Here is a 26,543-nt window from a genome sequence, read left to right on the forward strand (position 1 = left end):
GGGCACTTATTTTTTTTTTTTTTTTTTTTTTTGGTTTTTCTGAGGCTTTATTTATTTTATTTTTTTAAGTAGTTAATTGTCAAGTTGGTTTCCATATAACAGCCAGTGCTTAACCCCACAAGTGCCCTCCTCCATGCCCATCACCCCCATTCCCCCTCCCTCAGTTTGTTCTCAGCATTCAAGAATTTCTCATGGTTTGCCTCCCTCCCTCTTCCCCACTATTTTCCCCCTTCTTCTTCCCCTTGGTCCTCCGTTAAGTTCCTCCTACTCCTCCTATACGTGCAAACATATGGTAGCTGTCCTTCTCTGTCTGACTTATTTCGCTCCGCATAACACCCTCAAGGTCCATCCATGTTGCTACACATGGCCAGATGTCATTCTTTCTCATTGCCATGTAGTCTTCCATTGTATAGATAAACCACATCTTCTTGATCCATTCATCAGTTGATGGACACTTAGGCTCTTTCCATGTTTTGGCTATTGTGGAGAGTGCTGCTATGAACATTGGGGTCCATGTTCCCCTATGCATCAGCACTCCTGTACCCCTTGGCTAAATTCCTAGCAGTGCTACTGCTGGGTCATAGGGAAGTTCTATTGTTAATTTTTTGAGGAACCTCCACACTGTTTTCCAGAGGGGCTGCACCAGTTTACATTCCCACCAACAGTGTGGGAGGGTGCCCGTTTCTCCACATTAGAGGCACTGATTCTATTTTCAGTTTCCGTAATTCTGGTAGATAGATCAGAGATTCTTTCTAACACTTTCTGAGTATAAGAGTGATGAAAATTCAGAGTGATAAAAATATTAAATTAAGATATTGATTTGTTTATATTTCCTAATTAATACACTTCTGCTTCATTGGATAACAGCAAATTGTTTCAATGCAACCTACATATTTATTTACAAATATAAATTTATTTAGATATTACATTTATAATTCTTTTCATTTGAAACTTTCCTAAACATAATATGATTATTTACTACTTGACTGTCAGAGTTTTATAGTTTAAAGTATAAAAAGAGTATAAAAACTATATAAAACTATAAAAAATATATAAAAAGAAATGTGCTATTTCAGCTTACACAAACATTGTAGGGTACTGAATTTGAATCTGGAATACTATTATTTCTCCTGTAGTCCTAGAACATAAAGTCTGTTAAGCCTCACCAAAACTATGACTAACCATGTTGTGTACCACATCCTGTAGTTACATGAAAAGAATCCTTACAATGTAAATGATTACTTTAATAAGTATCACAATGTACTGGCCTGATATCAGAAATTTTATTTTCCACATAAGAATTCACTAGCTGACTTGCCTGATAGTTTTGGTAAATCTGTTCTGACAAATATCCTTTGTTTTTAACCCTAAGACAGATTTCCAAAAAATATAGGCATTTTCACATTTCTTAACTAAATATTTTCACAAGGTTAAGAGACACTTACTGCATCAAGTGTTATATATAAGGGGGTGTTGAAAACTGTTAACATCTTTATCAATCATTATCAAGACAAGTTTTATCTTTTAGTAATTGTCGAATAAAATGTTACTTTCACTTGTAATGGTAAGGAAGTAAAATAGGAATCATGTATTCATGTAAAATATAAAGCAGACATTTTTTACCAGTATTTTTCCATTACACACAACCCACTGGTTTCATATGCACAATACCTGTGACCTCATAGGTTGTTAAATTTTATCCAAATCAAATTCATGACTATGGCCTTTCTGTGACCTTAACAAGAACAATCTGGGGGGGACGAGAGGAGAAAAACTCAGACTGGTGTGTGAGGAGGACTGAGTGGCTTTTGAGGAAAGAGACAGAACATGGAAAACTTTCAAAAAGTTTCATTCTTTCAAAAAAATCTTTGCATGTCTAGTACAGACATTGTGCTAAATTCTGGGGAAGTAATCATCACTGAAAGAAATACAACCCCAAGTTCCCAACTGAGAAAAATCACAGTTGAACAAAGTGGTTTCACTATTTTACATAAGCAGTTAAGTCAAAGATCAAGTTTTAGGGCAAGGCTGAAGAGCTGAAGGTTCTTATCTTTGGGGGATAATCCTTCATTCTGGAGAATCATTTTGTCTAGTGAGAGATGATACCAATAGGCAAACAGTATATATGTAAAGGCTACAGGAAGAAGGGGACGGGGTTGAAAATCACAGTGGTAATATAAATTAACTTCTGACTCTGAGAAGCAGAGAATATGTTTAGGTAACTATAGAAATGATCACAGTTCTCTAATGACTTCATCTGCATTTTGCATTGCAGGCACCAAACTCTTGGCCTAGAGCAAAGGTCATGAAACATTCTCTTTAATAGGCAGATGGTGAATATTTTTGACTTTGTGGGCTATAAGATTTGTAACATGGACCACACATAAATGAATGAGCATGACTTTATTTTTTTTTTTTTAAGAGAAAGAGAGAGAGCAGGAGAGAGGGATGGGGGAGAGGNCATGGCTGTATTTCAATAAAGCTACTTATGGACACCAACACTGAATTTCATATAACTTTTAGTGTCACAATATACTATTGTTGTGACTTTTTACAACCATTTGAAGAAAACAGAAAAATCATTCTTAGTTCATGGGCCATAAGAAACAAACTTTAGGCCAACATTTGCTGACCCCTGACCTAGTATAGAAAAGTATAAGAAGGGTTGGCTAAAGGGAGACCTGGATCACTCTCTGGCAGATTATACCTAACACAGGATAAACATATGGACAACTGCCTTTTAAGTGTGCCGGTTGCCTTAGTGCATACTGTGGTATATGTGACCACGTGCAATTTCCTGAGGTCAGGGCTGATGGATTTCACCAGATCTTCAAAGGGGAACTTGACAGGAGGAATTCTGAGAGCTAGTGATTTAGAAGAACTCAAGTTAGATCTTAAGAATTTGTATTCCATTAACCACTTTACACCTAATGAGCTGATAAAAACATTGGCTGGGTTAGCCTGCCTCTCAGCACCATTCATGAATAATTTCACCAATATCTTTCTTTTACTTTTTAATTTTTTTTTAATGTTTATTTCTGAGAGAGAGAGAGAGAGAAAGAGAGATAGACAGCGTGAGCAGGGGAGTGTCAGAGAGAGAGGGAGATACAGAATCTGAAACAGGCTCCAGGCTCTGAGCTGGCAGTCAGCACAGAGCCCATGCGGGGCTCGAACCCACAAACTGTGAGAGCATGACCTGAGCCAAAGTCGGACACTTAACTGAGTGAGCCACCCAGGCTCCCCTCACCAATATCTTTCTTTAACTACCACCCTTTTATCTGGTTTCTCAGAATTATTAAAATTGCTAATTAGTATTACTATTGGGGACACCTGGGTGGCTCAGTTGGTTGAGTTGTCCGACTTTGGCTCAGGTCATGATCTCATAGTTCGTAGGTTTGAGCCCCGTGTAGGGCTCTGTGCTGACAGCTAGATCAGAGCCTGGAGACTGTTTCAGATTCTGTGTCTCCCTCTCTCCCTGACCTCCCTTGCTCTCTCTCTCTCTCTCAGAAATAAATAAGAAACATTAAAAAAAGTATTACTATTGGACCCTTCCTACATGGCAGGTACTTTGATAGAAGCTGTTAACATAAATTTTCATTTAATTGTCATAACAGTCTTCTGAGGTAGGTACCATTTATTATTCCATTATATAGCTAAAGAAACAGAGGCCCAAATAGGCCTTTACCTTTTATTTTATTCAGGAGTCTTCTAGATCCTGTCTCCTTACATTCTGCTCTGCTTTCCTAAGCAAATCCACTGACCCCAATTTCCATTTATATGCTGATGATGCTCACCTGCCTTAAAAACCTATCCAATGACTGTCCCAACATCAGCATAAAGTGCCAAATAATATCCTTACCTAGGAGTCTCTCAGTAAATGGCAATATGCAGCCTTTTCAATGACATTCCTCTCCTCTCTACTGCCGAAAGACTTCCATACAAAGGACTATAATCTCCTTCATACTCATCCACCTTTTACTAAATCTAGTCTGATACAAGCCTTCTGCAATGGTGTCCTAAAAGGTCTTCCTAAATACATATATTTTTTTTAATAGTTTATTGTCAAATTAGTCTCCACATAACACTCAGTGCTCATCCCCACAAGTGTCCTCCTCCATGCCCATCCCCCCTCCCCCCACATCCATCAGTCCTCAGTTTTTGTCAGCATTCAAGAGTCTCTCATTTTTTAAAAGTAAAAAAAAGGTAGTATTATAGGACAAAATGAAATATTATAAATATGTAAATATTTTTAAAAAGCTATATAAAGACGTATCTCTAGGAGTACACGGAGTTGAATGCAATCATAGTGAAGTGGTTAAGACATAAATTCTACTTCAATTCTAAAGGTTGTGTGGTCTCAGGCAAGTCATGGAACATATAAAATGGGGATAATAACAGTGCCTTTTATGACTGTTTTGAAGACTAGAGAAATTAATACATGCAGGCAATTAAATGGATGGCATGTAGTAATTAATAAATAATAGCTGTCACTGCTGATGGCTTTATCAATATTAATAACACAGATGCATAAAAAGATTAGCTAATAATTATACTAATATTTTCACAGCGAACTTGCCATTAGTGTTAGCACTGCAAGAGTTTTATATATCTTCTTTTTGTTTTTCTGTGCTTAAAAATCTGAAAAATATTACAAAAATAAATCAGCAAAATATCTATATAAAATCACTCTGTCAAATGAGGATGCGTTGAAAGTGGTCATCTGTTGTAAAAATTATTAGGCACACTTCTTGTTATATTTGAGCTACCCAAAATATTTTATAATATCCATTCTGAAATTGATCTCATGTTTAAAAAGTATAGTTAACAATAATTATCAACATATATAATTATTTGAGTACTCAGTATTGTGCTTTGTAGGCACTTAAGAAATGTTAGTTTCCTCTCCTCCTTCAAATTATAAACACAAATTAATTATAAAAATTAATTCCACTCAAATAAATATTTTTTTCTGAGAAATCGGCCTAAAAGTATATATATTAGCCAAATTCAAAATTTATAGTTCAGAGCCAAGGAAAGAACAAAAACATAGCAGCTGGCATATGTTTGAAAATACTAATCCTTATTAGGGCATCTCTTCAGAAGATGAATTACAGAAGATGAGTTACTATAGTTGAATTGAATCTCTCTTAACAGTAGTGAATTCCTAAGACAGACAGCAACAGTAAATAAAAAAACCCATGCTTACATTTATTTGATCGTTTTGCAGACTTGAGAATCATTTCTGGCACCATGATTTTGCATTCAGGAAACAAAAAATAGGAAACATTATGTTCCTCAGAATGTTTCTCTTGTGCTATTAAATGAAGCAAATAAATGAGGCACAGACAAGGAATCTGGATTCCAGCAAGAGTTTGATAAATGTAGCTTTCCGTTTCTGAAACTGTTAGGGGGGGCATCTATCCTTTGTGAGAACTTTTTGCTTCCTTTGTTAACAGAACCAAGAAAAATTTCTTAAAATGTTCACAGAGAATAACTTAGCCTTCTTTCCCTGTAGCTACAACTTACTTTTATAAAGGAAAAGACTGATAATATTCACAAAGCTGGACTAGACTTAAAATACAGAAAATATTTTGATAAACTGGATTGGTTGGAAGGATACAAAATAAGTCCTATGGCAAAATAGGATATACGTTTTCTCAAGGTAAATAAAGTATAAGGTCCAAGCTGGCAATCATTTGATTTATTTTATGACTTTGCTTTACCTGTGTGACTTTTGGGAAGAAAATGGGAAAAAGATTAGCAGAAGGGTAATTAATACCTTGGATATTTTCTTGAAATTATTATTGTCTTAAGGGCCACATGAATTTTAAAATAATGCCCTGAACTCATAAGGAAATTAGTTTATTCAAGAACTATCTTTTTAGGTGTAAGTGGGTTATAGTTGGAGTTTTATTAGTATATATTATTTTCTTGACATGAAACAAGGGTAATTTTGTTAGTTTCTATTTATGATTTCTTCTTGAGAAATTGGAGATATGCCTTGGAAATTCATTAACTCTTATTAAGCGATTTTGAAATCAAACATACATATATCTACCCCAAACTTCCTAGAATACTTACGTTTTTACCTATATAATCTTGTAGGATAATGAACACTATATAGTTTTTAACTCTACTATGAATCTTCTGAAATGTTTCATTCCCATGATTATAATGAAAGAATTATTTAATTTCATTGAGATAAGCTGCCAAAAAAAAAAGCCTTTTAGGGGGCACCTGGGTGGCTCAGTTGGTTAAGCGTCCGACTTCGGCTAAGGTCATGATCACATGGTTTGTGGGTTCGAGACCCGCATTGGGATCTGTGCTGACAGCTAGCTCAGAGCCTGGAGCCTGCTTCTGATTCTGTATCTCCCTCTCTCTCTGACCCTCCCCTGTTCACGCTGTTTCTCTCTCTCTCTCTCTCAGAAAAAAAAAAAAGCCTTTTAGGCCCCTATTCTGAGTAAGTATAAGAAAAATATCTGCTCATTGCCTTAAGAAGAAATAATATCAATAGATAAAAGAGGGGGCAGAGCTTCAATTTTCTCCAATGAGACAAATCTTTGTACTGAGAAGAGTCAAACTAAGTAGTAAATGGTGGCTCAAGACAAGTGAATTTCCAAAATGAATAGATCTAGAATTTATTCTCAATCTGGATTCTATTTTAGATTATAAAATAATTCTATATAGAATTATATTGTCTATATATAATTCTCTATATAAAATCTATTCTAGATTACAAACTAGAATACAGATCTAGATATAGATTAGCAAAAATCCTGGTGTGCACACTGCAGATGTGCACGGTAGGGGATGACAGTTTTGAAAAACAAATGAAACTAGTATGAACTAGATACCTGCAAATCCCGGTAAATGCACTTTAAAGTTACCTTGCAGAGATTTTGCATTATCCAAACTCAGCTGGAACTCCAATGCTGCTCAGCAGTGCTTTTATCATAGTCATTTCTTATGACATTCTTCACTCTATATCCTCACTCTATTTGCTCTCGCCTCATTTGCACGGAGAAGATCAAAGGCCTCTGACTCAAGTTCCTTCAGCCTTCATATTCCCTTTGCAATACTCCTGTGTATTCCAACCATTTTCTTGTTTCTATCAAACTCAGGGAGAGAACCATCTTTTCTTTTCTCCAAGAATAACTTTAGTGTCCTTGAATTATAATAACCTCTGTTCACTAGGACTTTGCTCTGCTAATTAAAATTATTTGTTATTTGTATCTTTTAATCTCTCCATCTAGAGGTGCTTTTTCCACACTTCATCCTGGAAAAAATGTTCATATCTCCTTCATTCTGAGACACATAGACGTGCATGTGCACACTCACATGCGCACACATGCGTGCGCATACACACACCTTATTTACACCTCATTTACACTTAGTACTGCCTCCATTACAGTCTGCTGTATAAAATGCTTTATAAATTTTGGTAGAATGAAGGAAAGATGAGCTATTCATCTGGTTTTCCTTTCCTAATTCTAAGCTTTCTGAAGAGAAGTTAATAATTACTTTTCAGGGGCGCCTGGGTGGCTTAGTTGGTTAAGCGTCCGACTTTTGCTTGGGTCATTCTCTCGCGGTTTGTGGTTTCGAGCCCCGCGTCGGGCTCTGTGCTGACTGCCAGCTCAGAGCCTGGAGCCTGTTTCAGTCTGTGACTCCCTCTCTCTCTGACCCTCCCCTGCTCACACTGTCTCTCTCTCTCTCTCTCTCCTAGAAATAAATAAAACATTTAAAAAAAAATAATTACTTTTCAGCCCCAGCCTCATATATATGAATAGGCTTTGGGATGCTGGGGGCAGCCTCATGCTACCCCGTTGTAGATCTTGTAACTCCATGCCCTTGAGCTCTTACCCACAGTCTCTGCTGTTCTAGCTCCTTCAACCTATGACAAGGCCCCATCACAAATGCAATGGGGAGTAATTAAACGGGCATGGATGAGATGATGATTACAGACAGAAAGCTGAAATGAATGATGACTGGAGAGTGGGCTGGGCTGTAGCCCATGTTGGATCCCACACTTGAGGCATGCTCTCTATCCTCACCCCTTCTTCTCTAGTATAATCAAACTTAAGGTCAAGTGTGGGGAATAAGCTTAGGGATCCCCCGGGGTTATACCAATGGGTTAAAAAGGCATAAAGAAGTACAAAGCCATAGGATGCTCACACTGAGTTTGGGTAAATAAGATAAGGTAACCAAGAATAGGGAGGTGCTAAGGCACCCCAGAATCTAGAGGGAGGGGTAAACCCCAGTATAAAGTAGGGAGGGGCAAAGGCATCCAATTCATAGGTATATGAAATAAAAAAGATTAGGCATTCAGGGTAAAGCGTCCCCTAATTTAGTACTATAGCCANAAAGCTGCTTTCACAGGAAGAAAGGACCAGGTTAGGTAAACAGGCAAATTGGGCTGTACACCGCTGCACTGCAGGTGAAGCAGCCCAGAGCAGAGATGATTAACAAAAGAAAAGGTGCCTTGTTAACCCTGAGGTTATTTCCCCTATCTGCCTCATCCCCTAGGCTAGCAAAGATAAACAGAGACGGTGTCCATGTCCGCTGTACACAACCTTCTGCCCAACTGCCCGGCTCCAGATTTTTTGTATTAACCCAAACCTCTAACCCTGAATATCTTCAAGACCCCCTTTTCCTCACGTCCACCAGTTAATGTTCACACATTCATTGTCTCTTTGTGCACGTCCATCGCCATGTTTGTAAGCCTTTTGATCTTATTAAATATGGGGCAAGGACCCTTATTCTGGGCTCTTATCTTTTCCCATACATTAGCCACCTCTCTCCCATTTTAATCCTGCGTCGGCGCTCTGGCTCTCTCGCTGCCCTGGCCGAGAGAGAACTTTAGACTTAGAGTCTAGACAGTCAGGAAGAATCCTTCTGTTCCAAAATCCAATGAAAATCCTATTCTCAATCCGTAGCTTCTTCAATCTTGTAGGATTAACTAGTCTCTCTCTAAAATTCTCTCCTACCTTGGAACTCTTGTTTCTCTTCCTCTTTACTCCTCACTCTTTTTTTTTCTGGATCCTGCTTCCCCACCACACACACTTCTTCTTCCCTTAGTAGTTACTCCCGAAAAAAGGGAATTTCATCTTATCTTCTCTTAACGTCATTTTCAGTCCATTCCTTTCTCTGAGTAAGCTCATTCCTTTCCATTTCCATAGCTTCTTCTCTGGCTCACTGTGTTATCATGTCATTTCATCTATTCGCTCACACTGACCTCCTTGGTTCCTCACTGAGTTTGTACACCTGACTTCCCTTTAAGCTTTCAGTAGCACAGCTTTGTTTCTTCTGTTCTCTTGATTAAAATGTCTCCATCAAGTAGTGAGCAAAGCTCCTTACAGGGCTTCAAAAAGTCAGACTTGGACCAAACTTTTTTCTAAATGTACTTCCCATTATAGTCTTTTCATACACCTTTGTTTCAGGCAAACTGTATCCATGGGCTGGGATAATTTATTGAAATATATATTTGCGTTTTTCTCCCAGTATTTTTCCTTCCCCCTTTCCAAAAAATTATTAGCCTTTTAATAATTTCCACAAAATTATTTTATGTTTCTTTGCTTCAGGGAGTCTTGCAGGAATATAGGGCAGCCAGAAAGTAGTAGTGACTCTTTCATCCTTCTTAAAGGCCTAAACTCTAAAACATAATGCTAAATATGCCAGCCAGATCAAAAAAGGAGGAGAAGGGCTTTGCAGGGCCTAACGAGAAGAGCTGAGCTGGCAGGAACCTAGAAGAAGCCCTGTTCCATGCACCCTGCTGTGACACAAAAAGGAGGAAGAATATGTCAGGAGCTTAATGTAACTGAAAGGTATTTTTTTTTTGGTCTTGAGTTTTCTGAGTTTCTTTTACTCAGACGGAGTGTGCAACATTTTCAAATCACGGAAATTTTTGTTTACCATGTCCATGTGAGATATGCTTCTTTATAAAATATATACCTATTAGTTTATCCATGGCATTAGCCCCAAATTTTTGTGCTTGAAGCAACCTGACAGTAAAGTCAGAGAGCCTGATCTAACAGGAATTCAGAGAAAAGGATACTGGTAAAGGTTGAAGAAATGGGAAAACTTACAGAGTTATAGAGTCTTGAGCAGGGTCTTGAGGGAAAGGATTTGGACAGGGGAAAGCAACATTTGGAATGGGGGAAAAATTCAGAAAAATACAGACTATTATCAGAGAAACAGAAATGTTTTTTTTAGTACATTCTTGGTACATGACAATTGTTAATTGTTTGAAAATTATAAAATAGACCTGCAACATCTCCATAATTTAATCAGTAGTTTGATCATTAAACATATTAATCTAGTTAATAAAATATCTTCAGCTATTAATGATATAATAAATAATAATTTCATTAAATGGTTACATCATAATTATTTACTAATTCTGCATGTGCTCTCATCCTGAGACATAAATCTTAGACCCATCTGTCTTCCCACTTCTTTGGTAACATACATAAATGGGATGGGTTTTACTACATTTGGCACTTGTTTTATATTTTCTCATTTAGTTCTTTGGTTCATGTTTATTTTGAGTGTGAATAATTTCCTTCCATTGGAGATGATACTTTTAATTTTGAAATACCTACTGTGGCTGGTATAATACTGGATATACAGTTATTCAATAATTTAAGATAAAGTAAATTGAGAACTTTCTAGTCTGTAAAGCTGATGATATTTTACATTTATAGATGTTTTCTTCTTAAAAGCTAAAAGTTGTAAGCAGAAATCAGTCTCGGATGCACAGTGCTTCTTTGATGTAAGATCTGTCCTGAGATGACCTGTCTGTTGCAGTGAGGATGAATATCCATTAGTTACAGAAATCTTTTATAGGATTTTAGGATGCATACATTTCCCAGGGGAATAAGCACTCATCATTTTCAACATTTTATCAATGTGCTGCAACCGCTGTCCTGGAATGGGCTTCCCTATATAATATTCCTGATTTATTTTTTAATGTTCAGTCTCACCTCTTCAAAGAAGCCTCTCAAGATTGCACGAGAGTGTGAATCACACTCTGTACTTCCTCTGTACCACTTTGATAAATGGATAATTGCCCTTTCTGAGCTGGAATATTTATATGTAATTCACCCTTTTCTACTGTGACATCTGTGAAGCCAGAGGCAATATTTCATTCATCTCTTTAGTATTCCTAGCTCCTAGCCCAGTGGCTGGAACACTGTCTATCATGTACTAACAACAGAATTGTGCTTAAATGTTTGTTGAACCTTATTTCAAACTCTTCTTTTTTGCATAGTTAAGGGCATAGGCTTTGGCACCTGGAAGCCTGGGTTTAAATTCTGGCCCAATCACTTACAATGGGAACTTAAGAAAATTACCGAATCACTCTATACCTTAGTTTCTTCGATTTCAAAATGGAAATAGTAATGATAAGGGTACTTAATAAGTTTGTCGTGACCAATAAAGGCCTGAAATTATATGGACACACACATGCATGTATGTAATTAAGAGGGCATGGAAAAAGTTCTAGAACTGTAAATCTATTATCAGTTTTATTCACTTAGACACATGAATAATCATTTTACGATACTTACTATTATCTTACATTTGTAGGTAATTGCAAGGAGGTTATTTAGTGACGATCCTTCACAGATGTATACACCCTTTTCAAAAGTGTCTTTATTTATAAGTAGGGAGGGGATTATCACTGCGAGAATGTCATGTAGTTAGTCTATGTGTGAGTGACCAAATCCTCACATTACATAGGCTGGGCTAGCTTTAAACCTTTATAAACTAAAATCTACTTCAAGTTCTAAAGACTAGCCCTAAGTTTATGCTGAGTCTCAATTCCAAATTACTGCTACATGAGGAGCTTTTTCTCATAAATTTCACTTTTCAATCTAATTTAGCTACGACTTACTAAATAGGTTGTTTGCTATATGCATGATTGCTTGAAGACATTTTCCCGTAGTAGCACCTAAAGTCATTGGAAATGTCCTGTTTAGGTCACTCTCCTATTTAAAAATACATATTTGAAGAAGTTATGCCTATTTTTATTAAGAATAAATAGTGTGGTAAAGGTGGTTTTAAAATATTAACATTATTTATAATTCAAATGTCCTGTAAAAATAATTATATATAATTGAAGAGACTAGTAAATTATATACAATAACAATTTTATATATAATTAAAGAGCATAGTAAATACTCTTCATAATAAATATATATATATGTGAATGTATATGTGCTCCTTAATTTGTTGAAATAAATTTTACCTGATTTCAAACAAAGACTTAAATATACTCCTTTAAGTAAACTTGTGGCTATAAAAACAAAAACAGGAAAGCAATGTGCTTGTTATCTATCATTCTTAGAAAAGCTGATCAAACTTTTATTTCTAAGCGTTTCATATTTTTCTGATTATCTCTTATCTATATTGTAGGAGAGAGAAACTGTCACCCAGACTGTATGGATTAGTGGTTCACTAAGAAAAGCCCTTTTCTTCTACATTAAAATAAACATTTACATTACATGTAATACATTCTACTCCACAGAATACACAGCTTGTTTTAAAATAAAAGTAATGTTGTTTTCCTCTCCATAACACTTGTAGAAGACAGAAGAGGGAGAAAAACCAGGCCAAGATCCGAAACAAAGAGGAATGATAATTGAGGTTTGTCACCATCTATCATTTGCTTTAGAAAGATCAATAAGAATGAGAATAGGTTATCAAATAAAAGGTAAAATTATGATATAGAAAAATATACATAAAATTTTGTACCTGGAAATACCATAGGAGGATATCTAGTCTAATCCCCCTCCTCCCCCCACCCCCACATTATATAAGCAAACTGAGTCCTAGAGAGATAAAGTAACAGGTGATTGAGTTACTTTGGAAAATAATTGTTTTGTTAACTTGGCTTTGTAATTCAATGTCTTTTTTGCTTCCTTACACAGTAACCTAATTCCCTAAAGTAAGGTATCCTGTGGAGGTTATTAACAATGCAACTTTTGGAAAGGTAAATATTATTTGAAATTCAACAATGACCATAAACGGAATAAAATTTAAATTAGTAAAGCAAAGAGGTGAATTAAGTGTTTCAATGACAATCATTTGAACCTACTACCTATAAAGCTATGTAACAAGTATAGTTCCTATGTAAAATTATGATTGTGTTTTATTCTAAGAAAATGTAATTCTACTTTAGTGAGTAATAGGAAACTATAAGGGCAAAATAAAGAAGAGAGACTGTGGATAGTCAGCAGAAGAAGATAAGCAGTCTACTAAATCTGCAGCCTCACACAGGAAGCATTGGTTCATCAAGGAATATTTCCATTTCATCAGGGTGATGAAGGATTTTCAAACCTGATGGTAAAAGCCTTATCCACACCCCACACTGTAAACTATCACTACATCAATACCAAAAACCAAGAAGTGTCACCATCAAAAATAAGACAAATCAAACAACACAAATGAAAAATGCCTCCTACTACTCAAGGAGAAAGCCGACCCTCAGGAAGGTAAAAGATTCTCCTTCGCAATAAACAGCTCATCTTAGTGGGATGGCACAGAGGCAGATCCGTCAGAGATGGTAGGATTTTCAGAAAGACAAACCTCTGTTTAAATAGCTGTACACTCGAGTTCAGTTTCTGAATAGTCCAATTTCCTACCTTTAATTTATTTGTAAATATGTCCACTAGAAAGTACATTTTAAAATAGATACTCTCCAGGATTCCAAGTCAACTACAGAAAGAATTCCATGAAACTTTTCTGGCACAAGTAAAGGTTGTTACAACAAGACTTTTGCTGTTAAGGAACAAAAATATGGAACCAATGGTTATAACAGAAGCAAGTGCTGACAATTTAAATCAATTCAGTATTTCACTTACCTTTGGTTTTCCACAGTACTGAACATAGTAATGAATTATCTCATATGTCTGATCAGATATTATGTAACTTTGGGCAATTTAAAAAATATTTTATAGTACAGAAATAACCATTCTCCCTTCTGGGTTTGCTTTTCTGTATATACCTTGAGGACATAAAGCTTTTACGATTTATAAGCAGTAGAAAATATCCGAAACTCAAATTTCTATTAAGACATTATTCTTTGAAGAAATCCACTGACCCATTTTTTAAAGTAAAAATAACGGCTGGGTTTTTAACTTACACTGAAAATATAACAATCACAGTTTAATAATTATATTCATACAGTACTTTGAAGACTGTATTTCAAGTTGCACAACTGACATTCTTTTCCATCAAAATATAGATAGAGCCTAAATTATAGGTAATTATATTATGGAACATTTTGAAAAGGAGAATCCTGTTGCTTTTCTTGCATATAAATCAATTTGGATCTTTAACACTTCTTTGCATTTCCTTGCATATTTATAAACATGGCTTCACTTTTTTTTGTAACTTGAAGGAAAATATCTGGCCACTTTACAAATTGATAAATGATACCTTGTTAGACAGTCGCACAGAAAAAAAAAATAAACATGTGCATGTAACAGATTTTCAGAGACAGAAAAATAAACTTCCTTTGCAAAAAAGAACCAATACGCTCTGCCATCAGTCCCAAGCCACAGCATGAGGATCCACTTTTGTCTCTCCAGCAAGAACTCGAGGTGTCTAAATTGAATTCACTTCACTCACCTGTTTGGCTTAGTTGGGATGTGCTTCTACTCCTTCTAGACACTATGGCAACCACTTTGGCACTCAGGCTGGATCTCCTTTTCTTTCCACCTGCTCCAACTGTACCCACAGCTGTGTCAGACTGACTGCCGTCATTATGCTCCAGTGTGTACATCTCCCCACTCACACTGGTGCTCTTCATGATGGCTCTTCCAGAAGTCCCCATCCGTCTGCCTTGCATTTTAGGGGTAAATGAACTATATTTACAAAGTAAAAACATATATGCATCCATAAATTACAGGTCAGCAAGACTGAAACTCTAAATCTAAATTATTTTGAAATAATCCAGGCAAATTTTTAGGGGAAAAAGCCAGTTGTGTAGTAGTCTTACAGCTATATAGCTCAAAACAATAGTATTTCAACACAGGAGTTCATAAATGTTTAGTGAAAACAAATGCAACCAATGTTATCCATAAGGAGGTGAATGTTACTAATTTTTTATTGTGTTACTTTCAAAGTAAAACAAGGATATTTAAATCAATAAGACAAGTTTATTTACATTTCTGTGGAAAAAATATTAAAAAATGGATACTCTGAGCCTGCCACACAAGGTTTAAAAAAACGAAAACAACTCTGTTTTAGTTCCAACTAACAGACATCTCTTTTGTTACCTGAGGCTTAATGAGTCTAGGAAACACTGCTAATGAGGCAAAGAAAATTGCATTTCCCTCCTACTTCCTTATCCCCTCATGCTCCATCTCCTCCAAATTTCATCTCATTTTTCTCTTTCTGTATTTCAAATTCATATGCTCAGGTTGAGATATTTTTTTTTTTCCTATCAAAACTTGTCTATGTTCCCAGACTGTACTAATTTATCTGAACAGATTACTGCCCTTCTCTCCTAAATGAGAAAATTATTGTTGAGAATTTCAGGCACCATTAGTGGGGAAAAAAACACCTTTATTTGCCAAAGTAAATGTGTATCTATGAACTGGGGAGAGAAGTAGGGCAGGCAAGTTGGGAGCCATAAATGTTAAGATTCTTTAAATCTTATAAATGACATTGCATATGCAGTTATGTACCCATCTAGACTGGCCCCTTTTGGTCCAATAAAGATCTAGTTTGAGAGATCTGAAATGACCCTTGTTATTTTATGTTTCCTTAAAGCAACTGCAAAAAATTGGCTTACATGATACTTAGCACCATCTTGACTTTTGATTTTTCTATTTCTTGTTTTCAAATACAAAATACATTAATATAGCATTTATTTATTTATTTATTTTGAGAGAGATAGAAAGAGAGAGCAGGGGTGGGGCAGAGAGAAAAGGGGACAGAGGATCTGAGGTGGGCTCTGTGCTGACAGCAGAGAGCCCAATGCGGGCCGCAAACTCATTAACTGTGATATCACGACTGAAGCTGAAGTTGGATGCTCAACTGACTGAGCCACCCAAGTGCCCCATAATATAGCATCTTTTAACAGTGATGACATTTAATACTCATGTTGGGATAAATCCTAATATGATTAGAAATATGAAACAAATTCTTGGGATCATGTAACATATTTGTGGTCACATATATAATGAGTGTTTTAGAAGAAAGGGAAATTAATATGGAGTGAGTTGAGAAAGGTGGAAGAATGAAATTGTGGAAAGCTAGAAGCAATGGAAAAGAAACAAGACTGTTTGATCTTTAGGATCCTTCCATGAATTGAATTGAAAAATGAAACCCTTCGTTGATAGGTATCATCTGGAATTTTTAATACTTAGTTGTATTACTTTAATTGGTCCATATCAATAATAATATTAATATTTATATTCTTTCAATCCATTCTAATCAACTTTTCATTAATTCAAAGTCTTTAAAGCCATTTGCAAATTTGATAATTTTGCTATGCATTTTATGAAAACTCTTTTTCAAAACATGAACATACAGTCAGTCCAAAACTGATTCCTGTAGGGTTTATATTCCCAACTCCAGTGGAGTTTCTTTCCTGATAAATGTTCCAGTAAATTTCTTCTGATTCCTCGGCAGTTTATTTCAATGCATTACCTAAGTCTGCTACCTCTCCTTAAGTCTGCTCTTGCTACCTGCTTTTTCTACTATTTTACTTGCAGACTTCAGCTGAAGGACACAAAGTAATGTCACAATTTGGTCAGTTTTGCAACCATCATTTTCATCTGCAGTTAAACACTTGTGATGAGAAATCAATAGTTTCTTTACTACCTCATCAATCTTTTCAGCCCACTCCTCACAGGAGTTATTGGAAACCACCCTTCTAATGATTTTATTTTTACCTTTATAGTAAAGTATGGGTAAACTAACAGGTACCTTTTTTTCCCCTCATTATTTCCATGAAAATGGAATTCTATTACAACTTCAATTTGTATTTTAAAAGTTATTTCACAAAAAGTATTGTAAAAGTTTCAATAGTGTTCTTTAGGCTTTAGAAAAATTTAAAAGTATAGGGAAATGTTTTCAATAATATTTGTATCATGAAAATGTATTCAAGATGAGCTAAGAAGATTTAAACATTTATTTTTTCATGGATATTTAATCCCAGCAATGAAATGCTCTACTTTGTTGACAAAAATTTTGGACGGCAGCTATGCTCACCATTATACCACCAGCGCATACTATGCTGACAAAATTTCTGAAAAAAATTAGGTAAATCTTTCTATTGATTACCATTTAGGGGATTAAGAAGTTGTGTTATAAATGATTTTGTGAATAAATGGTATACCTTTTCCTCAAAAAATATTTTATTTAGGATCTTAAAAACATTTTTTAAAAATGTTTATTTATTTATTTTGAGAGAGAGAGAGAGAGAATAAGAGACAGCAATCAGCGAAGGGGTGGAGAGCAAGGGAGAAAGAGAATCCCATGCAGGCCCTGTACTACCTGATGTAGTGTTTTATCCCACAAACCATGAGATCATGACTTGAGCCGAAACCAAGAGTCAGACACTCAACTGACTGAGCCACCCAGGCACCCCAAGAATCTTTATAATATTCTTATATGATATTATGACTGTTCATAGCTTCCTAAAGAATCTAGAATATCATAATGTTCAATAATGACATGTTAAAGCATTTTTAATTCTGTTTACCTAATTGAGGGCAGAGGTTTCTGGGGTCTAATCAGTCAGGGTAGTTTAATCCATGAGAAGGTTACCATTTTAGTACAAATATGCTTTCTTTTTTTCTTTTTTCTTTTTCTTTTTAGAAAGAGAGAGAGTGTGATCTGGGGAGAGTGGCATAGGGAGAGAGAGAATCTTAAACAGGCTCCACATACAGCATGGAGCCCTACACAGGGCTCAATTCCACGACCCTGTGACCTGAGCCAAAATCATGAGTCAAATACTCAACCTACTAAACCACCCAGGTGCCTCAATATGCCATTTGCCTATTTCGTAGCCTTTTATTTGTTCAACTTCCATTGCCTGGAAAACTATTCCTATCATTTAGTTTCATTTAGCGCCGGAATTCTTCAGGACATTACTTTAAGGCTTTCTGCTTCATAAGCTTCTAAGAGTCCCTCTATTGTCATGGCTATTGTTTCCCAGCCCCTTGTTTTCTTTTCTTTCATAATTTTTTAAAATGTTTGTTTATTTTTGAGAAAGGAAGAGAGACAGCTTGAGTGGGGGAATGGCAGAGAGAGAAAGAAAACGACATAGGATCTGAAGCAGGCTCTGTGCTGACAGCAGGGAGCCTGAATGTGGGGCTTGGACTCACGAGCCGTGAGATCATGACCTGAGCCACAGTCGGATGCTTAACTGACTGAGCCACCCAGGCACCCCCAGCCCTTTGTCTTCTATTTTCTATTAGTTATTTTAGATCACCATGTACTTTATACATCACTAAATTTGCCACACAGTACCATTCCCATTGCTGAGTGAACTGAAGATTTACGAGCAGGGAGCAAAAAAAGTGATGTCAGTATACAAACAGACTATGACATAACCCATCTGGCTACTGACTTTTTGCTTAAAATCTACTCAAACAGTTGTCCATACATCCTCTCTTCCTATTCTATCCTGAACTAATTTAAATCAGGCTTTGTCCTTGCTACTTCACCAAAGCTGCCTTTTATCAAAGTCACCAATGACTTCTTCACATAGCAAAGTCTGATCGTTGCACAGTCCTTATTCTTTTGACCTCCAATAAATCATGTATATGACAAAGTGTTTGAGTCTGTTGATCTTGAAACACTTTATTTTTATGATTTTCCTACCCAGTGCCTCACTGGCAAGACCTTTATCCTCTTTCATCACTAAATAGTGGAGTTCTTCAGTGCTGAGCCCTCTGACCTATCTTCTTCTGTATGAGACTACCTAGCTAGATGTCTCCTCTGGTCCCAGGTTTTACTTATTATCTATATGCTGCAAATTCCAATTGTTTTTCTCCATCTGTGTTCAGTACTCAGTCTGAAACTGCAGATTTATATAGCTAGCTGTCAAGTGACATACTTGTTTGGATCTGTCTCTTAAAAATACATGTTCAACACAACCAAAAAACTGCTCTATAGCTTATCTTTCATATTACATTAAATACACCCCATTTCCCAATTGTTCAGACTAATAAATGCTCCCCACCAAGGAAAAATCTAATGTGGATCTTAGACCAAAAAAAAAAAAAAAAAAAATTGCCTTACTTTTTTAATGCCATGCTTGAGCATTATCTAACAAGCCTACTTACAGGTCATTTGACTCTCCAGGGGAATGTAACATTTTTATTTACTATTTACTCTTATAATATTCATGCTACAAATATTTTACAACTCTGTAAAGCTAGATGTTAACTTGAATAAAACTGATAAGAACAAATGATTACTATTTAGAAGAAGTGGTAACTCCAAAGGGTTATGGTTTTATTGACCTACAGAACATTTATCCAGTTTTGAATCTAAATTTATAATCTTACACCAGTATTCCTTTTTTTTTTTTCAATGACTATATATATGCACATATAAGTAAACAGCTTCTAGGATCATCTTTGGAACCAGTATATCACCCTGTTGGTTTTCTCACTAAGTAATTAAAACTTCAATATTTGCTACGTGTCTTTCTTATCACTGTGTTTTAATTTGGAGAATTATGTTTACTTATTTATTTTTGTGAGAGAGTGAGAAACAAAGAGAGAGAGAGAGAGAGAGCCAGCGCAGGTGAGGGAAGGGCAGAAAGAGAGACAGAGAATCCCAAGCAGGCTCGACACTGTCAGTACAGAGCCTGATGTAGGACTTGAATTCACGAACCATGAGGTCATGATCTGAGCCCAAGTCACGAGTCAGATGCTTCGCTGACTGAGCCACTAGGCACCCTGAGAATTATGTTTTGATTATGTTGGGAGTCCCAGCAAAATGCCCAAGTGGACATTTTGCTGGATCCAACTAAACTTTGTTGGTGGAAAAGAGCACCTCATGAACTCCTTAAGCGCAAGGCTGCCATTAAACAAGTGCCAAGAAAACATGACTTTCAGTCTCTGCTTTCTTTTTACTGACTCTGGTTTTCCATGTTTCTTTGTTCATTTCTGGTCCTTGGTAAATATGGCTCTTATTTTGTTTGCTTGTGACTAATGATACATTCCTCACAAATGGCAGCAACAACAGGAACTCCATCTGTGGAATTAAATCTGCTAGATGGCAGACATCAGGATATATTACAAGTTGGATGGTGAAGGACAGAAAATCTGGCTTGTTAGTCTTTTTATATGTCTTTTTGCTACTAGAAGTTCACATCACTTATGAAAATGGCTTGTGTGTACTGAAAAAAAGAACTGCCCTTAAAAGTCTGGGCTTTGGTTTCCATGTTAATTTTGGCCCTATGGCTAAGTGGTAAAACTGAAGTTGCCAGTTCTCTCGGAATGCTTAAAAACAGTCTTTATTATTGAAAATAAAAACCTCTTACTCTTTGTGCACCCTAGGATAGCTGTCCAGGCAGATAGATATTAGATCCCAAGGCATCTAAAGTTTAAGAGAGCTCCTGTTTCTGATTGATCTATACAGATAAGTAGGTATTTATGTAATTCTAATATAGGTAATTGAAGAATCTCTACAGAAAAAATAAACTTAAATTCTAATATTTTGAATATGCTTGCATTTTAAGAAAAAAACTCTCAAGGAATTGCTAACCCAGAAGAACTGTAATATAAGATTTTAAATCCACAAAGTGAAAACTTAGAGATATCAAACTATTTCAATAAATTTGGCTTAGAAACAGCCTTATGAGAACCACAACAAAATGCCACTTCATACACACTAAGATAGCTGTAATAAAAAAGAGACAATAACAAGTGTTGATAAGAATCTGAAGAAACTAGGATCCTCATACACTGCTGAGGGGGAAATAAAATGATGCTGCTGCTTTGGAAAAGTCTGACAGTTTAGTTAACTTAGATAAGGTTCAATGAAATTCAGAGTTACTGAATGACTCAGTAATTCCATTCAAAAGTTAAACATAGTTACCATATGACCTAGCAATTCCATGCCTAGGTATATACTCAAGAGAATTTAAAACACACATACACATGAAAAGTTATATATGAATACTCATCAACATAATTCTTCATAGCTAAAAAGAAGACAACTCAAATGTTCACAAAATGATGGACAAACAAAATGTGGTATATCCATACAGTGGAATATTATCAACCATAAAAAGGAATGAAGTACTGATTCATGCTATAAACATGGATGAAGTTAAAAACGTTACACTATGTGAAAGAAGCTAGATACAACAGGCTACTTATTGTATGGTTCCATTTAAGTGGAAAGTCCCATAGTCAAATCCACAGAGACAAATGTAGATTAGACGTCACCGGGAAATAGAAGAAATGGGAAGTGACAACTAATGGGTATGGGTTTCTTGTGGGGGATGATAAAAATGTTCCAGAATTAGATAGTTGTGATGATTGTACACCTAACTGTGACTATATTAAAAACCATTAAACTGCATCATTTCACAGGGTAAATTTTATGGTATGTGAATTATATCTCAACTTAAAAAAATAGCTTTATGTCTTCTTACAGATTTAATCAGCATGGTATATAATATAAGCACAAAATCTTTTTTTACTTTTAAAGACTTATGTTAGTTTTCATAGACAGACAGATTAATCTAGAATTCCTAAAGTTCCTCTACTGGTTTTACTTAATGGGTAAGTTAATATTTCTTCCAATAATGTTTGAGATTATAAAAAAGGTAAAATTATGTAATAACTAAACTGAACTATAATTGTCATAAAAGTCTGATGATATCAATAGTAATTAAGCTGGTTAGAGTGTCAGCTTAAAATTTCCAAGTGATTAGTTAACTTTTAGATTTAGCATTAGCATTATATTTCATCAATTAATAAAAATGTCTTTGAATATCTGGATAACTGTTAAGTAAATCAGAATATAAAACTTGGTTAATAACCAAGGAATATATATACATATATATGTACATTAAAAATGCCTGTAATTTTCATATGGTATCCAGTAGCTTTGCCTTTGATAAGGTTTATCTTCATTTTTGCAACTTTAAGAGAATGTTAAGGGATGTTGTAGGTGCAGGATGCTCTGTTATATGTGCTATGTAACTTGCTAGTGTGCTAAATTTCTTGCATATGACAGCCTGCTATGCTGAATTTTCTAACTCTGAGTTTTCTCTATAAAATAGAAGCTTGGCTTAGAAGTGTAACTGGGGTGCCTGATTTCAGCTCAGGTCATGATCTTGTGGTTCGTGGGAACAAGCCCCCTATCACTGGGCTCTGTGCTGACAGCATGGAGTCTGCTTGGGATTCTCTCTCTGCCCCTCCCCTCTCCCCCCTCAAAATAAATAATAAAAATAAACTTAAAAATAAAATAAAAGATGTAATTAATATTAATGGTTGGTTCTACACTAGAAACTAAAGCAGCATTTATTGCAAAATATACGGATACAAATTCAAGGTAACAGATGTGTTTTTATTTATCAAAGGAAAAGCAAGAAATCATTTCTTACAGTAAAATGCCTAGACTGTAAATGAAGATACTAAAAGGGCAGAACTTGAGTAGACACATTAAATTGTAGATGTGAAGAAAAGTGAATTATTTAGCCTGTTTTATTGTAGTTGCAGACAGTAAGCCTGAAGGGCAAAAAAATAAAACTTCGACAAACTGGCTCCATTTGATATAAATATTCACAATATAATGAGAGGTCTGTGAGTCATTTGTTGACAAAGTATAATAATGCAAGATTAGAATCTGGTTTTCAGTTAAAATGACTAACTGATCTTAAGAGTATTTAGTTGAGAACAAATTTCATTTAACCAGAAGTGGCAAGCTGACCATTAGGAACAGGAAGTCTACTTTATATGTAGAACCAGTACATGCAAAGCCTGCATAGGAAACTGGTTCAGTATTTGTTCTATGGCTTATGGGATCCTTGAACTACAGATAATAAAAAAAATTCATATACTGAAATCAGCACAATTTCAGGGATCTCATAGGTACTGCAAAGGATGTCTGGTGGTGATTACCACTTAGGCTCACACTGTAAATAATACATATGACTTGGTTGTGATATAGTTCACATAAAATGGTAAAGGTGGTAAAGAATAATGTGTATGCATTTAATAAGTTCAAAGATATCATCAATATTAAGGTACATTATTATTTTATGTATTTTTAAGAAACAAAAATGCTTCTAATTAAACTATGGCATGGTATCAAATGTAAAATACATACCAATTTCATATATAGCAAAGTATAAGCAATTGTGAATCAATGAAATCATGGTAATAGCCAAATTGGAAACTCATTTCAAACAAGAATTAAAAAGAAAAGATTGATAAATTATAATAACTTTATAAATATTCAATACACTAAAAGAATCTGGAGGTCTACCAAGATTCTAAGATAAGCCTGAAAAGGGACCATAAGGCATATTAAAAGATGGCTGTAATATACATAAATTCACACTACTGTTTACAAAAATGATAAAAGTCAAGCCAAGCTATTTGTATCAATACACAAGTTACTAATCACAAATTTAATACAAACAGAAACTGGCTAATTAACATTAAGACACAATTCCCAGGCATCTATCTTAAAATTTTCATTAGTTAAAAGTACAGGACTGATGATTGACAACCAGGATGGCATCAAATACCTCCTGACCATGTCTAGTGGACCTATTTAGATAACAGACATCAGTTAGAACTAAGGGATACACTTAAGTTAGATCACTACTTACATTCTATCACTTCAAATATGCCAGCCTTTCTCAAGTAATTGCCTCTGTGCAGTTCTTATTGAATTTCACTCATACAAATAAATACACATGGGTGGGGCTATAAATAGTCTTTAGTATTGAGGACACATATATTCCTAGGTAGTAGACAAATTCCTAAGTATTTCTTATTTCTGATCATATTGCACTAATGGTATTTTACAAATTTAATTTCCTAATGCTTGTTGCTAGTTCATAAAAATACAAATAATTTTTGTATATTCACATCATATCCAGTGACTTTGCTAAATTCATTTAATAATTCTAGTAGTTGTTTTATAGACTCTTTTGGGTTTCAATATGAACAATCATATAAACTGTGAATAATGACAGTTTAAATTCTTCATTTGCAATCTTTATAGCTTTTATTAACTTATTTTTTCTTGCTATATTGGCTTACTGGCAGGTCCAACACTGGCTAGGGCCATGTGAATAATGTTCAGCGGAAGTTGTGAGAATGGCCTCAGTGGAATTGGAGCAAAAGTGTTCAGTGTTTCCCCATTAAGTATAATGCTTGTTGTAGGGTTACTGTAGGTAACTTTTACCATTTTAAAAAAGTTCTTAGTTTGCTAAGATAGTTTATCATATACATGTGATGAATTTTATCAAATACTTTTTTTATGTTTCTATTGAGATGATGATATAATTTATTTAGTTCTGTAATGAATTACATAGAGAAAATGATAAATTTTGCATTTATGGAAGAAAAATTTTTGCCATAATGTATTTTCATTCTCTCAAAATCAATCTATCCATCTATCCATCCATTATGTGTCTATCTTGATTCAATTTGCTAAATTTTGTTTAATCTATTTTAATGAGAGATTTGGGTTTATAATTTTCCTGTTTCAAATTTATCAAGGATAGGCTGGCTCCACAAAAATATTTTGGAAGTGTTTTTCAGAGAAATTGGTATAAGCCTAAGAGAATTATTTTTTAACTATTTGGAATAATTTATCAGTGAGTCCACCTGGGTAAGGAGTTTTCCTCGTGGGAAGCACTAAAATAATTACAGAATCAGTTAAAAAACAGATATAGGACTCTCACAGGATGCCTGGGTGGCTTAGTTCGTTAAGTGTCCAACTTTGGCTCAGGTCATTTCATGGTTCATGGGTTTGGTCACCATTTCAGGGTTTGTGCTAACAGCTCTGAGCCTGGAGCCTGCTTCAGATTCTGTGTCTCCCTCTCTCTCTGCCCCTCCCCCTCTCATACTCTGTCTCCTTTCTCTCTCAAAAATAAACATTTTAAAAATTAAAAAAAAAAACGGGTATAGGACTCTTAAAAGTTTTTATTTTTTCTTATGTCATTTTTGGTAAGTTGTGCTTTCCAAGAAATTTGTACATTTCATTTAAGTCAGGGTTAGGGAAACTTATCTTGTAAAGGGCCAGATAGTAAATATTTTAGGCTTTGTGGGCAAGACTGTCTCTGTTGCAATTATTCACCTTTGCTATTTGGTGGGTAAAGATCCATAGATAATATATAGGCAAATGAGTATAGATGTGTTCCAATAAACCGTTTTTTTCCACAAATAGGCAGTGGAACAGATTTGGCTTGTTGGTTACAGTTTGGCTAATATCGATCTGAATTGTAAAACTTACTGGCATACAACTGATCGTTCCATTTAAATATTTGTGTATTCTTCACTGAGATCTTCCTTTTTTCACTTTATGACAGTGGGTATATGTGTTTAGACCATTTACTTTTGATACAATTACTGATATAACTGGAACTGACTCTATCACTTGCCGCTTATTTTTAATAATCATTTTCTTCCTTTACTTCTCCATTTTTGCCTAACTAGATTAATTCTGTGCCTTTTCTCTCCACTATCAGAATTTGAGTTATGTGTTCTTTTATTATTTAATAGTGGACACTCTAAGGATTAAAATATGTACCTTGACTTTTTAGAAACTTCTTCAGACATTTTACCACTTTCAGAAGAATGCAAAGTTTTAAAACAGTTTAATTCTACTTTTTCCATTTCTACCTTGTTTTATATATTTCACTTCTACATATGTTGTAACTACCACAAGATGCTGTTGTTATCATTAGCTCTTTCCAGTGTTCATTCTTTCCTCAAATTTAGTGTTTCTGACTGGGGATATTTTTCTTCAACATGGAGTTACAGGTCTATTCATGATGAATCTCCTACGGTTTTTTTCTTCCTTCCTTCCTTCTTCCTCCTTTTCTCTTTCCCTCCCTCCCTTCCTTCATCTGTGGGATATTTTTGATGGGTAATATTTATTAAGCATAAAATTTTAAGCAGGAAGTTTTTATTTTTTTCCTAAAGCACTTTTTCCTTTGGTCATTCCATTGCTTTTTGGCTTTCACAGTATCTGTTGAAATTTCAGCCAGTCTTACATTGTTGCTTCAGTGAAGCAGTGAACAATAATGTCTCTTTTTTTTTCTGCTGAGATTCTTCTAAGAAATGTTTTTTTCTTTTCTTTAGTTTTCAGTACTTTGATCATGATATTGATAGACTTTTTTTCTCTTTATAGACCTGCGATTTTTAAAGGATTTTGGACTTATAATTTGATGTATTTCATTAGTTTTGGAAAACTCTCAGCTAGTACCTCAGTATTCAAGTATTGTTTATGCCATTTCCTCTCCTTCTGGAATCCCAACTTCATGTATATTAGAAGACTTTTTCATTATGCTCCAAATGTCTCTATGTCCTTCTCCAGTTTAT

The 26,543-nt window shown here is 35.1% G+C and overlaps 1 protein-coding gene across 1 annotated transcript in view; it reads right to left on the bottom strand.

The window, feature by feature from the left end:
* The window catches only part of RIMS1 (regulating synaptic membrane exocytosis 1), a 478,148-nt gene that overhangs the window by 51,637 nt on the left and 399,968 nt on the right, over positions 1 to 26,543 (bottom strand). The window contains 1 exon segment of the mRNA XM_077767235.1: positions 14,629 to 14,864. Within this exon segment, the coding sequence (XP_077623361.1) occupies positions 14,629 to 14,864 (236 nt within the window).

Source organism: Crocuta crocuta, unplaced genomic scaffold, assembly GCF_008692635.1.
Source record: "Crocuta crocuta isolate KB4526 unplaced genomic scaffold, BGI_CrCroc_1.0 scaffold518, whole genome shotgun sequence".
Taxonomy (NCBI): Eukaryota; Metazoa; Chordata; class Mammalia; order Carnivora; family Hyaenidae; genus Crocuta; species Crocuta crocuta.